Source organism: Cebidichthys violaceus, unplaced genomic scaffold (genome assembly GCF_023349555.1).
Source record: "Cebidichthys violaceus isolate CVI_PGR_0920_01 unplaced genomic scaffold, fCebVio1.0.p SCAF_10, whole genome shotgun sequence".
NCBI lineage: Eukaryota > Metazoa > Chordata > Actinopteri > Perciformes > Stichaeidae > Cebidichthys > Cebidichthys violaceus.
The window spans coordinates 787,501-803,415 of record NW_027176263.1 but is presented as its reverse complement, the minus strand read 5'-3'; the positions used below and the strand labels follow the sequence as shown (position 1 = coordinate 803,415).

Genomic DNA, 15,915 nt, shown 5'->3' with positions numbered 1-15,915 from the left:
TACACGTTCCTCGCTTCATTAAAGTTTTTTGCTTTTATGATGTCAAATTACTCAAACAAACAATGACTAGTCCAATTCATACCAAAACCGATTTTGTCAGGTGTGCTATTAAGATCTCTATTCAGCTTCATCTAAATTGTAAAATAATATGCATCCATCCACTCCATTGTTTTTCTTTTTGCATCTGCAATTTGGTTTCTTGTATATGAAATATATTCTGAGCTTTTTCACAAACAAACAAAAAAACCTTCTCTCACTGAGAAGCTATAGGTCATTTCAAATCAAGTTTAAAGAACGGTTATATTTTATACTTTTCGCAGAATAAGCACCAGAAATGACATAATAACTAAGTAAATTGTCACCAATCAAAGCAAGAATCTGGAGAATAAAGAAGTAGATGATGTAAAAACTGCATGTAACATGTAACTTAATAAACACAAATGTAAAATGTAATCTCTTGAAACAGACTGCTCATAAAAAACACACATAACCTTTAAATGAATCATTTACAGTAACTGTCTTTGCATCTTCCGTAAGTCCATCTCTCAACTCTCCGTTCTATTCCTTCACTTCCCACCACAGACGCAGTGAAATATATAATTAAATGCTGCAGCAAAACATTGTGTGCTAAAAACCCCTGTGTAGTTTGGCAATCAGCTTGCCCATGTAAAAATAAATCAAGCTGATTTTCCAAATGTTTTGTGCGTGGTGCGCTGTTGCCGCTCTTCGCAGCACAGATTGCAGGCCGATGGAGAGGCTGTGGGGAGGGGCGGGGCGCTTCATATTGAACCCACTTGCACCAGCTTGTTAACACGTACACCTTAAACCCCCGAGCGGCGCGGCGGGGCGCCCAACGAATGCTCAGTGACTGCAGGGACCAGCTAACGTATACATCCCCGATGTATGGAAGGAGACAAACACCGAGGAGAGCGAGAAGATGCCCGCAATTCAGTGTGAGAACAGTACCATATGTAGAGAGACTGACGTACTTTAATGTGCAATATACCAAACATGCACACAAACAAAACGCATGCACACAATATAGAGACAAAGTTCAGTCCTGCCTCTACGGATGAATTGACAAACACATCACTGCAATGAAGCCCTGATAACTACTGTGGATCTCTTGTTTTATTTCTTTAAACTCAATGTGATAAGAATATACTTTTGGCAGGTTTTCAAGTTTTGCACTGGGAGTACGATCAGTACCACAAATACAATCAGATGCTGAAAAACCAAGTAGCAGCTGCAGAGTGGATCATCGTAAACGTGAGTCATACCTCTCTCGCCTCCCTGTCTCTCCCTTAGCTATGTACTGTACATCCTTACAATAAATCCCCTGAAACATAACATATAAATGCCAAAGAACGCATGCATTTACTAATCAAAACTAATGAATGCATTCCCAAACATACAGACTTTCTACCAAAACAAATTATCTCCTAAAAAACAAAATAAAAAAAAAAAAATGTGGTCAAGCAGCTCAACAGTCACTGTAAAAAGTGACCTCATGTAGAACTGAACTCAAGAGATTTTGAAATATCAGGAGGATTAATCAACCAAGTAAGTGTCAAAGCAGAAAATAAAACTCACTAAATGCCAAGAGTGATTATCGTGGTTCAGTTGGGAGAAGGGAGAAGTTAGGTGCCAACTTCCCAGCCAATCCACTTTTGGCAGACTGATTCCTACTCTGCTAAACCTCCTGAGAACATGCAATAGCAACCCATACACACACACACATAAAAAATACCAGCATAACATATGCGCGGAAACATACAGAATATTCATACTTCACACTCCTTGACAACTTAGATTGTTTTTCTCTCTATGAAACACACAAAAAGAGTCACACACAACCGGGAGACAGCTGTGACTTGGTAAACTTTGGTTTTTTTTGGCAGCGTCTGACTGTCGACAGGTTAACACCGGTGGGTGGTAGACAATATGTAGTGTCAGTGATGGAGCAGGAGAAAAGGGTGTGTGTGTGTATGTGTGTGTGTGTGTGTGTGTGTGTGTGTGTGTGTGTGTGTGTGTGTGTGTGTGTGTGTGGGGGGGGGGGGGGGGGGGGGGGGGGTTGGTTTTGTGTAAGAGGAGGGTGGAGTTGGGTGGTGGGGTTTTGGGGTAGAGATCCTGCACAGTGGGGCAACAACACCCACACATCCTCGCCCACATTGGCAGAGCCAGGCTGTACGCCAGGCGCCCTGTGGAGACACACACCAACTGGGCTCCACACTTAGGGAGGAAGAGACCCCCGCATCATACACACACTTTCTCACACACACATACAGATACTGTAGCATAAGCCAAAGATAGAGACACGTTTAGCTGCGGCTTTTATTAGCCAAGGCGCCGAAATCACTCCCCACATTCTACATAGAGCAGTGTATTTACTTTATGACTTTTGAGTTCAGTTTCATGGTAATAAGTGTAGATGTATACACTACATGAATGAACAATGTGATAACAATAGTGGAAAATATAGTGCAAGAAGCCCATCACAACTTCAGTGAAAGAGTGAATTAGGTTGTTGTCAGACAGACAAAAATCTAAAAAGCTGCTGTGCTGTAGTTAACCGAGCTACAGAGACACAATGAGTCTGACTGGTGCCTCACTTTCAGTTCAGCTCAGTTTGCAGTTTACGACTCCATCAGGTATTAATTTGAGTCAGTCAAAGTCAGCAAACCCGCCATGAATTAGCTGCTTGTTAACTTCATTAACTCCATTTCATATTTGTGACATTAAACCCCTCAAAGTTTCTGTTTCATCTGGTGCACGTTATACTTATTGGGCTGTTACCGTCCTCTGTGGACCACCACATGTCTATAATTACTTTATTGTTTCCAGTGTATTATACTGCATAAGGAAAAAAAAAGAAAAGCTTTTTGATCAGAGAACAGTTTGAAGTGCCACCTGATTAAGTGGAAAATGTGGACACTGCACAGACAACAGGGTAGTAAATTGCTGATGACAAAAAAAACAAAAACACTGTGTCGACAAAAAATAAAACAATTCATCTAAGAATTAAACTTTAGATGTGCACAAGATGGACTGGTTAGGGATAGCTTGTGAAGGAAACGGCACATACTTTTGCTTTCGTAAAGGCTTGCTGCCAGATTCTGCAAAGAGAAATAAATGACAACTAAAAAGCACTTGGGAACATTTATCTCCAGCAAGGCTGCTGTTATTTTAATAATAACAAAATATTCACAAGACACGTGTGCCACTTTCTCATTGAAACGCTTGTAGTAGTTTTTGGGGGAGAAAAGAAAACAATTTAAAAAAACATTACTGAAAACCTTCTTTTAAGAGGAACTAACAAATGAAAGTTGTAAAAAATCCAATTTGCTGATATTCAACCCGATCATTATCTAAAAAAAGAACAAAATACCTCTAAAATATTAAGGATGTAAGATGTGTATACAGGAAGTGTAGTGGGTTGAACGTGGATAAGTGGAGCGCAGGGCCGCCTTTCAATCATAGGGTCGGTGGTTCGATCCCCGGCTCCTGCTCTGCTAGTCTCATGTCAATGTGTCCTTGAGCAAGACACTTAACCCCAAAATTGCTCCTGTAGCTGCGTCTACGGTGTGTAGATAGATACTGAATTGTAAGTCGCTTTGGATAAAAGCGTCTGCTAAATGACTGTAATGTAATGTAATGAGTGTATTGTTGTATTTGCGTACCTGTCCTTCATGCGCTGGTGCATGCGGCCGTGCTGGACACACTGATCCTCCATGTCGGAGCAACGAGCTCTCAGACTCTTTACCGTCTCCTCTAGGTGTTGCTTCTCCAGGGACAGCTGCTCCTGCTCTCCTCTGCACACACACACACACACACAATTAATACAGATGCAACAGTTGAAAATGTACCATGTATGACACAGCCTGCAAGCTGAATAAAATACTAAACGGAGTTTTAATAAAAATAAAGACATAAAATGTAAATGCTATACATTAAACAGATTTAAACTAATTTAAACTCAGCAAAGGGAAGTAAACTCGTGGGTCTTGAGTCCTCACAGATCTTAAGTCCCAAAGATCTGGAGACTTAAGACTTTTTGGTAATAACTTGTTAACAAACAATATGTTTGTATATAAATTCTCTCCCAGTCATGCACATGCACGTTTATTAGGTACACGTCGCTAAAACTAATGCCACCGTAGTCCTGCAAATATCTTTTCGAAAGGTTAAAATGTTAAATTTCAGTTTTAAAGAGGTGCTGACTCAACTGTATTTCATTATACTGACAAGTGTTTCTATTATTTTGTGCATTATTAGACTGCATTAGTTTTAGCTAGGTGTACCTAATGAACTGGCACCTGAGTGTATAATTAAGGAAATGCAATTCTGAGAGTAAAAAGATGAATCCTCGCTTTGAATTGATAGGTGACGTCATATACCGACACCATTCACTCTGCTATTGAAGGACATTTTTTGAAGAGCGATGGCAAACCAATTACATTTACTTATTCATCATTTCTTCGACAGCGCCACCAGAGATACGGGTAGGAAATGTGGGGATGGAAAGAGGGGCATGACAACAGCACACTGGCCAACAAGTAGGAGCGGGCCTCGTAGTCAGACAAACAACTGAAAACAATTTGTCGAGAGTTTTCTCCTTCGTCTTACTGCAACTGTCTCAGTGTAACCTCGCTTAGCCTGACTGAGGCCGTCCAGCAGGACTTTAACCGCTACGCTGGGCTTGGACTCCAGGAGCTCAAACAGCCCGAGGCACAAAACACACCAACACTACAATGCTGCTAAACTACATAACACACACATACAGCAGATGTAGGCCATGAGCCGTCATGCCAGTGTGTCAGCATGTATGCTAGTTCCTTCCATAAAAAAAAACACAGTCAAGGTGGCAGCTATTACTGTGTACATACATATGTGTACTTAGTATTGATGTCCATCCATAAAACAAAACACAGGGTACATGAGTGTGTGTGTGTTGTGTGCACGTGTCCTGTGGCTGGTGAGGCCAGTGCGGTCTGGCATGGCCAGATTGAGGGCTGTCATGTGACTAATGTGCAGCACAGCTCCAACAGCTGACAGGACACTGGACCCAGGGTCACTCTCGCACACACATACGCACACAATCAAGTACACAAACACACACACACAAATACACAGGCACAGGCAGCCCAGATGGAGAGCTGTGCAGGCCTGCTGTGACTACTGTAGCATCAGGTTAACAAGAAAACAGGTCAGGCTGGAAAGCAGTATGTAGTATGTTGACATGCTCGGTCCAAACAGCCTGGATAAGATGATGCTTCATGAAATGATGACATGAGCAACAGAATAAACTACGGAGTGAATACATAACTAGAAACAAGAGGCTACGTTTATCTACACAAGTAGATTTGAACTGAAAGCACAATTGAGGGAATTATTGTTTAAACAAAAAGGTGAATGTAATGAAAGAGAAAATACTGACCTGCTACTTTCTGTCAGTTCCTCCAATTGGACTCCCAGCGCGCAGCACTCCTCCTTCAGCCTCCTGATCAGGGAATTCTGGGAACTCAGCAGACCATCCACCTCTCCAACTGCAATCGATTGTGGGAAAGTTGTCCGTTACTGTGAGGTTGACCATCGCGGGTGATGTCATGTCCACTTTGAGTATCGGTGACCGATGTCCTGTCAGTTAGACACTTAATTTTCAGCCCACATGCTTACACTGAAGTTCAGACATCGCCCACCTCCAGCTATAGTATTATAGACACTGTGTATTACAGCGTATGTCTGGTTTACACTTCCCCTAACCGCATCAAAAAGAAAGCTACACGTACTGTATATAGTATCTGTCCAGTATATCTCTATCGCTCGATGAGACAATTACGTTTCTATGAAACTGACAGTGAGCTGTGTAATGTAATGTCATTTAAATTGTCTCACTCTGCTTTAAATAAAATAGAATAAAAACTGACAACGTGATCTCATGGTTAGCATGTTTTGCTAGGCAAATTTTGTGTCTTTGGAATGTTTTAAATTTACAAATAATGCTTTAAAAGTGTTACAGTTACAGTATACTGCCGGACCAAATTTTAGCTTTCACAATGTGAAAGCTAAAAACTGTGACTGGGATTTTAGTGATCCTTTGTGATGTGCGTGTATTTTATAGAGGTAAAAAAGCTAGTTATGATTTCAAATTAACAGATCAATGCTCACATGTCTGGTTAAACCATCTTAATTCTAGTGTAGCACAGAATACGTGTCTGAATAAAAAATGAATAGATGCTCAAATCAAATAAAACAAATGTTGATCACCTCAATGACCATTTCATGTTGGTCAAGCTTTCATTTAATTAATGTTACAATGTGGGAGTGGCATCACGGCTACTACTATTACCACATAAAGTACATTTCCAGAGGAACCGAACGACCTCACATACCAGAGGAAAACATTTACAATATGGACAGAGCTGATCAATCACATGTATTGTAACAAATACCGCAGCAAAAGCGAGATACTTGTCTCTTTGAATGTATTCCCAAAAATGTTTTTGTCGACATTCACATTGAAATTAAAAACTGAAAGAGAAGCACAGAGCACAAATGCAAGAACATAGAGTAGTGGATGGAAGTATAAAGTGTGTGAGAAGGGTAAAATGAGATGGGGAGAGAGAGAGAGAGAGAGAGAGAGAGAGAGAGAGAGAGAGAGAGAGAGAGAGAGAGAGAGAGAATGTTGTTTGAAAGCGCTTTCTTTCTCCTTTCCACCCTTCCTGCCACGTCCTCATCCGCTCATGGGGGCCTCTTTCTGAACAATCCAACACTGGGCTTTCATCATTCCTTTGAAACGCTCCACGTTCCGCTCTCCAACATATGTCTGCTCTTTTAAAATAACAATGGCTGCCGTTTGGATTGAGGGAATGATCCACCTGCTCCGGCATTCTGTTACAGTCAACCGAAACCAAAAACACTAAGGACTCGCAGTCTTTGAAAAGTAGCTCACACTTGGGAAGTTTTTTTTTTTTTTCCGCATTCAGTAGATATTGGGATGGAAAGAAAGAGATAAATGAGAAGGATCCATGATGGAAGGTGCTATGATACATAATATTTACCTGCAGGCTGACTCTTTTTCACTTCTTATTATGACTGGGAGAGGTGTAAAGGCCAATGCCCACTGATGTTTCACATAATATCATTCGCTTTGTACTGGCTTCACATTGCATCTTTAAAGTGAATTACCACCAAACCTTTCATTCCACTCTATACAGCCTCTGTCCCCAGATCACTGCCACAGAAAATGCATGGAGGGCATAAATTGGATGCCACCGAGCATGAAACTAAACTACATGAACTCACAGACGTGCGCACACACGTACACTCCACAAAGTTTGGTCAGTGCTGGAAAAGTTGCATGAAGAATGCTAATTAGCTGAACAGGCTTTGAATGCGTCTGGCCATGCGTAGGCCAAAAAGAACCCTGGGACACAGAAACACAGCAGAACTGGCACTGGAAACAAACAGAGAAAAAACGAGGGAGGGAGGGATGGAGAGAAGAAGCGTGGCAGGCAGGGAGGGAGGGATGGAGAGAAACAAATATCTGATATCATCTAGAGGCTGCTCTGTACGCATTTACTCAAAAAAGAAACATGAAAAAAAAAAAAATCTGAAAAAAGGTGGGAAGGAGCGGAGAAGAAGGGAGAGAGGGGGGGACGGATGGATGGAAGGACAAACGAATGGACAGAGAGGCGGGATTTGGAGAGCAAGAAAGCTAATTATCGAGCTCGTCTGTTGGGTTGCACGGGGAGAGGAAGTGATGCGAGCTACTAAAGGACGTCCACCCCTCCATCCCCTCCCCATCCACAGTTTCCTGCTGTGCTCTGATGTCAGCTCTCTTTAGACAACATGTGTGCTGCCGACATGCGCCAGAAACAAACCCTTTGTTTACCCCCCACCCACCCGCCTCCTCCCTCCATCCACCATCCTTTCCTCCCTCTGTACCGTCCATCTTTGTTCTGCGTACCAGCAGGCTCCCTGGTTGTTGAAGGGAACCACAGGTAAACAAACAGAAAGGAGAAGGGAGGGAGGGAGAGGGAGAGTGGTTGAGGGTGAGTGGTGGCTTTGAGGGAGGGGGGGGGGGGGGGGGGGATCCAGATGGTGCAACAGATGTGCTAGCAGCAGCAGCTCTGCTGTGCAGACAGACAGGGAGCTCTGAGCTCGGTCTCTCTGCTCTGCTCCCATCACCTTCCCTCTGCTCTTCCCCGCTATTCTCTCTTCTCCTCTTATGGCTTCTGATCTGCTCTTTTGAGGTCACTTCAGCTCTAATGATTTGTGTTCCTGTCTGTCTCCTCCCACTCTGGCCATGTTGTGTTGGTGGCACAGTAAGAAGACAAAACCACCCTTCAACTGGAAGACGCAGGTTCAAGACCCTGTTCGGGCTAAGATCCACCCTGCTGTAGTGTCCTTGAGGAAGAGACTGAGACGCTCCCAGCTCAAGGGCTGTGATTCTGTAACTGACCCTGATTAACTCTCCTGTTTTGCTCCTTGCAGTTCTGAAAATTTGACTCAGTGTTCTCCATCCTGTTTAGTTCTGCTTTGTTCTGCCCCCCCCACATCACCCTCCCCTCTGTGTAAGACAACTAACATGCCCGTGTACCGCAGTGGCCCACAGCAAACCTAGTGAAATAGCAAATGTGAGGACTTGCTGCTGTGCAGCCGGGCTAAGATGTTCTCAAGTGCGTGTGTGGCTCTCTAATGAAAACCATTTAATGAAGCCCCCTAGGGGAGTCTGACCCCCCAATGTCCACCTGATTTGGCTCCATCACATCTGCCAGACACAATCCACTGCCAATCTAGTGGCCAACGGATACCAGCACTGGAGAGTAAAATTTACTTGCGAAATATCACTAGGGATGTTATTTTGGATTTATTTTTCTGACCGATAGCCGACCCTCATTAACTGATCATTAACAGTTAACCGACAAGATTAGTGCTTTGCATGCAGGCGTGCTGTGGTGTAAGTATTGTAGCCCAGCTGCAACGATAACCGTTGCACAAAAAGGTTAAATTTATCACCAGCTGCAGGTTTTGCACAAAACTGGCAAACGTCCTCAGATCACCTGACTGGAACAGCTAGCAGCCCCAATGTTGCGTGTATTGTTGTGGACACATCCAAGATGAGGTTCCACCAGACAAGTCTCTAAATTAAAGGTGCTCCTTTGATGAGAAAAACATGAAAGGGAAAGCAAAGATGGGTTTTTGAAGAGTGGAAAGTTAACTTATCTTTGGTACAGGTCAGATATAGTTGATGAAGACAGAGAGGTGGGAAGGAGACGGTGGAAGCTCTGCTGAAGCCAAGACCAGCAACATCACTGACGGTGGAAGCACTCACCTTTCTGCTGGTGTCGATCCTCCGTCTGCTCCAGCAGCAAAGCCAGCTCCCTCTCTCGCTCCCGCGCTGAAAGGGTCGCAGACGCCATTTCCTCCTCATGAGCCCGCTCTGAACTCTCTCTGTCCTGTCTGGGGAAGAGGACCGGGGTGTTAAACTGTGACATTTCTAAACAGTTGTTGTTCATTAAATGCAGAATTTAAATCACATAACATGGCTATCTACAGTGCTTTTAAAACCAGTGTTCATCCAAAACCAAACCCGTTTAGAATACATCAGTTAGGATCAACAACGGATTGATTTGTGCATTTCTAATAAATTCCATCATACTTTACAACCGTTTCTGGTAGAAGATACAAAAAAGGTTTTTGATATGTGTGAAATAGATCAATAACGTAAAAAAAAAAAAAAAAAAGAGATAGACAGAGAGGTGAGAGAGAAAACAGGAGGAGAGTAAACACTGTACAAACAAGAGAATGGAAGAAAGTACAGAAAGGAGAATGTCAGAAAAGACTCAGGGGGTAGAAGGCCACTGACGGCTTGAGGACCCCCGAGTGATACTGCAGCTGTCTACGAAACACCAACACTCGCATAAATACAACGGTCTATTTCAGACTCCTTTGCAAGAGTGTAAAAAGAAAAGATAGATCTGCTCTGAGATATTACTTTGCTTGAGCTGCCTGTGATCCTCTGAATTTCCTGTGGAACTTGTGTCAATATCATTCAGTTTCCAGCCACATTATTGCCGAGAACACATGTAACAATACGGCTATGTAACATCAGCTGATCAATGGCATCTTCTTTTTACAAGAGGACTGTACTTACACGAGGTCTACATAAGAATAACTGTTTGACTTCGCAGTACGACAGGAATGCTGGCTAGCATGACACATTTGGTAGCGATCAAATAGCTCTAATCTCCACGTTCTTTCGTCTCATTATCAAAATTGTACAGGTAAGACGCAAACTAAAGTGGCTTTTGAACAACGCTGTATTTTACTACTGTTTGATCCAAACTTTCTAACTCAGCTAAGTCCAAATGTAACCAAACAACAGAGGCAAATACAAAAGGAGAGAAAAGAAAAACTACAAAGACAGGGAAAAAAAAAAACCGAACAAATAAACAGAACTCTTCCTGAAGTCCAAAGGCGCTAATGAAGAGAGAATTCTCCAGTTTAAGTGAAAACTTTTCTCCCCTACAGCGCTTGGCCTGCATCTCTAAAGTGACCGCGTCTGTCTGTTCCTTCGTGTGTGTGTGTGTTCTCCTGCTGTCCTGCTGTCTGGGGTGTGAAAGCGGGTGGCGGGTGTGCAGGGGACACAAGGAGACTGTGTGTGTCTGTACTCGTATGAGTGTGTGCGTGTGTGTGTGAGAGTGAATGAACCCCCGCTGGGCTTGAACAGCAGCCTGAGCCACCAAAGCGCACACCAGGGCTCAGCGGGAGATGGCGGGCAGGCGTTGCCAGCCATTTGGTCCTGCAAAAGGTTCCAGGGGGCCGTGTGTATTTGCGTATGCCTGTGTGTGTGTGTGTGTGTGTGTGTGTGTGTGTGTGTGTGTGTGTGTGTGTGTGTGTGTGTTGTGTGCATTTGGGGTGGGGTGCGGGGGTGGGGGGGAGTCACACCAGACCTGTTTAACCACCAATTAGCATCAGACAGGCCGCCAGAAAGTTCCAGCAGTCAGCAATAGAGTGGTGGTGGTGAGGAAGAGGAGAGCGATGGAAAACAAGAAAGAAAGGCAAAAACACAGAGAGCTACACATTTGGCATCTGTTTGATTTTGCTGATCTACTGAACCAACATTTCATAAGTACAAACTAATAAAGTTGTACGCAACAGAGCAGACTCCAGGCCTTCATCTCTGGGGACAACCACAATCAATGTAATATATAAATGCAACCTCGAGGAGGGTCAATGATTCTAAGTTCAGTTTAATAAGTAAGAGCTGAGGGTTCGGATCCTCGTGACCAGGGCCTGAACGCCTCATTGAGGATCAAATCAAAGCTGGGAAGTTGGGCGTTTACCCTGCGCCATTTTGTATCCCCAATCCAAAGCAACGCGTTTACTTGCAAATTGCTGTCACAAAATGGCTGCTGATGAGCACTGTCAAATTAAAGCATAAAAAAGAGAAAGCAAAGGAGAGATGTCAGTGGAGAGCCAAGCCCTGGAGCAAGCGTTAAGGGCGACGGGTAGAGCAGAGGCTGAATATGTGGGGCTGGAGCTGGATAATTCTCCCTGGACAATAATCTGCCTTCCAGCTAATTGGTGAATGGGCTCTGGGTTGCTGCCTGTGGCAGGAACTCTTGTTTGGGCCTAGGAGGCAATAGACTGAATGTTCAGTTAGCGGATAGCTGGGCCTGTTTGTATATGCCTGGCCTGATGCACTGTAGGACAGCTTGATAAGTATGGCGAGAGCTGCATGGGCCAGGGGCCTAAGGTAGGCTGGAATAGCTCTGGGGCTGCGGCCAGGTACAGTGGCTGCTGGGTAAGTGGGAGGTGGCAGAGGCGGTGGCTGGCTGGCTAGCTGGCTGGAGCAGCGAGGAAGACGAGGGGGCCCAGTCTGCGCGGCCTGCCTAAGTGGGCACTATTCAAGCTGTTGCCCATTAGATGTGGGGTGCCAGGGCCTGACCAAGCACAGAGTTTGCAGCACCCCATGGTGCAGCCGGCATCCCACGCCAGAACCACCAAATGCCGCGGTTTATCAGAGAACGAGCACAAATTGGAGTCAGACGGTGGACTTGGAGGAATTGGAGACATTCGCCAACGCCAGACACCACTGACCGCTGTTTGGACTAAAGTAAAATAGACTATACTCCCTCCCAATGAACACAATATCACCCGGACACATGCACACAAAGTGGAATCATACAGAACATGAACACACACAAATAATATTGAAAAATCTGTGTGTAAATGTAAATTACAACAAAATATATGACTATATTTTGTTGTAATTTTAAAATAACTAAGAAACATCAACATGATATTGTAAAAAGTAATATACATAAAGACTAATGGAAAACTGAAGATAACAATCCCTCAAATCAATACACCCAGAGGGACATAAAATAAAGTGTGAAATTAACATACAGGTGAACAGATTGTGAACTCAGCCTATAGCACAAATATGTTAACGCACAAGCGAATTGTGCGAATTGTTGAGGACGAGATGGGAAATCAAGAAGAAGACTATTTCTGTCTCAGAGGACATTTGTATAAATAGCTCTACGGCAAATTTCCTGATCCGATATATTATGAAAAATTGAAAATGAGTGTGGTTTTAACAGATGACAGATTTATGTATTACCTGTCATATCTGCTTATAACTGCTTGTGAAAATTATTGATTAAACAATATCAACAAAAATAAGAAATTTATAATCACTTTTAAACATGTAACTCAATTTTAAATAATTACATTTCCTTTTGAAACCCATCATTTAAACTGAGGCACCTGCAGCTCAAATAATTGTCTGATGATTGTGATTTACTTAAATGCACTGATGCTGTTCTTTAAAATTACAACCGTTAACTATTTGCTCAACTGCTCAAAATGGTGACACTCGTGATGATTCATTTTTGTGGAGAAATTCCAGTGGATCCACAGCAACTCATGATAGACTGCATCAATCAGACCGCATTAATATTCAACAGTTTGATACGCAGAACTACAAAGATGATTTCTTCTCATGTGTGAGTGGGCTTGTTTCTGTGTGTGACTGAGAGACGGTGAGACAGAGGCCTTGTGTAGGCCCGTCTACCCGACACTGCCAACAAAGGCTGAGTGCACCGCAGAGAAAATAAAGTGACATATTGAACATTCGCTGCGCTGCGTATCATTGATGCAGCGTACAATAAACATCTGAATTGTTTTCGTGTGGCAGACCGCACGACCGCGTCACACCATCTTCTCTCACACGCACCTCAATGTGTTTTAGCACATTTTTATTAAACCTCGGGGTGATGTAAGTCGATCACTCTGCTCCCACATTATTTTCTGACGCTCCTCTCCTTGCTGCTCTACTTTATGAAACTAACACTTCAAATACAGAGGCGGACTGATGCAGCCTCGCCGTTCCTTTACTCTGTGCCCAGCCCATCCATCCATCCATCTATCCATCCATTGATCTATCCATCCATCTATCCGTCCATATACCCGTCCACAGCGTTCTCATCTCTGCTCCGATCATTTTTTTCTGCTGTTTCCATCTCTCCCTCCTCCCTCCCCTTTGCCTCCCACCCTTTTTTTTCCTGTAACTAAACTGGCTGTGTTTCTCTCCATCTGCTGGTTCTTCCTTCAGCGGCCCTGCACCTGTTCACACCTCCTCTCCTGTTGGCCACCTCTTCTCTCTTCTCTACCCCCCCTTTATCTCTCTCTCTCTCTCTCTCTCTCTCTCTCTCTCTCTCTCTCTCTCTCTCTCTCTCTCTCTCTCTCTCTCTCTCTCTCTCTCTCTCTCCCTCCCTCCCTCTGCCAGGCCCGTTCCTGGCTCAGTTAGCCTCTCTGTCATTCAATCCATCTGTCTGCAAGTCAACTTTGTTTACAGCGGGCGGCCCAAGCCTCTTTTCTTCTTCAAGGAGCGCTGAAGCCCCCCCACTGCCACCAAGGTCAGCGGCGAGCCAATCGAGCCCGGAAAAAAAAACTGCAACTGTTAAATTAAAAAAAAAAAAAAGTGCCTTCCCCTTCAGACACACGTGCATAAGTATGGACAATAACTCTCTTAAAATATGCACATCTGAACATCTTTCACTCCATGAATAAATACATGCGTGGACACACAGACAGCTACGAATGCACGGCCCTCACACAAACAAACATTTGCTGTTGCAGCACACATTCACTCAGAGGAGAAAAAAATAATTCCAGTAATTAGCTGCTGATTGGCCTCTGTCATCATCTATCTGCTCACAAAACAGAGCGAGAGAAGTTTAAAAGTCTTAATTGGCACAGACAACTGATGGTCTTAACACAGGAAGGGCGGACCGGCAGCGCAGGCATCTGTGATTTTAAAAATAAACACACAGCATACGTACAATATGCTCCCATACTGACCCGATCCAGAAAACCCAGGACTCTACAGAAATAGTTGTGGAGAACATATGTGGCAGGACTGCCGGTCGATTTCAGCTGCGAAGGTAAATGATCGGCTTGGAATTCATTACTTCAATCAGGAAACCATTAAGTTACTTCTCATTAGATATTTGACAAAGTATATAGTACATGTTATATGAACGTTCCAGTGTAAATGTCTAATGTAATAACATATTTCTAGGATTATAGAAGGAAAAACAGGAAAAGAAAGTCTGTTTATAAGTCTACATATATGATTGATATGGACATATTTTTGAAGACGAAAAAGAGAGCGATGACAGAAAGTTCAAGAGGAGGAACAATACATAGAGCAGTGAGAGAGAAAGGTGTGCAAACCGAAAGTTTGTGCCACATGGAGTGTTCTCTCTGGTGTGAGCTCAATCCACCTGTGCTGGAATCCACTTCACACCTGAGACCTGATGTCGTTCAAACGCTCCTCACCCCTTCCACCCGGATATGAGCTTCAGGGCAACTGGCAGGAAGTAACATGTGCCGTCTCTCTCCCTCTCTCTCTCATTACCCACCCAAGCAATCTTCAGTGAACTCCTCTATTATCTTCTTACTAACTCGCCTCTTTTCCTCACTTCTCCTCCTCCCTTCGCTCCTGGGCCAGTAGATCAGATGCCGAAAGAGAGAGAGGCGGCCATTGAGCTGGAAAACAAAGAGAGGCTTTTTTTTTTTTTTTTTTTAACTCAGTTAACTGAGGACTGAGGCTGGAGATGGAACCGTAGGGGGGATTGAGCCCATCCGGTGTCCGCCTTTATATACACACACCATCGCCAGCCTCACTGCTTTCCTCCTCTGCTCCCCTTTGCCTCCTCCATGCCATCCACACACATTCAAAACTTCCTACAGTATTCTCCTGAACACTCTTCTCCCCACAACTTCCATATGTCCTCTTCTCTTTCATTCTCATCTACCTTTATCTATTCGCCCTTCTTTTCTTTTCCACCGTCGGTGTCATCGTCCCTCTTCCTAATCGCCTGTGTCTGTGCTTATATCTCTTTACTAACAGACTGCACTAGACAGCGCTACTGTCAGGGTCGTGTCAATGCGTCTTTCAACCTGGTTCACACAGCGCTTTGTTCTGAACGACGAGCACATTGATATGCATAAATAAAGCGTTGCCGTTTTTTGTTTTTTTTTACATTTTCACTGAGTGCATGAACATAAACAAAAGCTCTAATTAGCAATGCAGCAACGCCTTTTGAAGTATTTTATGTATGGATTATCTTTCATTTTAGGATTTCTTCTGGTAATCATTACAATGCAAACAAAGCAAAATAAACATTCACTTTTCAATGTATTCTACATGCCTTTGTCTGCAATTTTGTTTTGTGGGAGGTTTCTTTCAGATGTCATACAACCTCAACTTAGCGTAATTATGCAGCAGCTTTGATCGCTTTCAAATAAAGCATTATTTCGATAACTGAAGGCAATGTCTCACATCCAGTACAGGTAGAGGAGTTAGAGGGAGCATCTTGCTGTCTCACACCCTGC

The 15,915-nt window shown here is 43.6% G+C and overlaps 1 protein-coding gene across 1 annotated transcript in view; it reads right to left on the bottom strand.

Moving 5' to 3' along the window:
- The window catches only part of sdccag8 (SHH signaling and ciliogenesis regulator sdccag8), a 43,928-nt gene that overhangs the window by 14,626 nt on the left and 13,387 nt on the right, over nucleotides 1–15,915 (bottom strand). The window contains exons 14-16 of the mRNA XM_068719531.1: nucleotides 9,338–9,465; nucleotides 5,438–5,546; nucleotides 3,681–3,812 (exon numbers count right to left, since the gene is read on the bottom strand). Coding sequence (XP_068575632.1) covers nucleotides 3,681–3,812; nucleotides 5,438–5,546; nucleotides 9,338–9,465 — 369 coding nt within the window. The remainder of the gene's footprint in view (nucleotides 1–3,680; nucleotides 3,813–5,437; nucleotides 5,547–9,337; nucleotides 9,466–15,915) is intronic.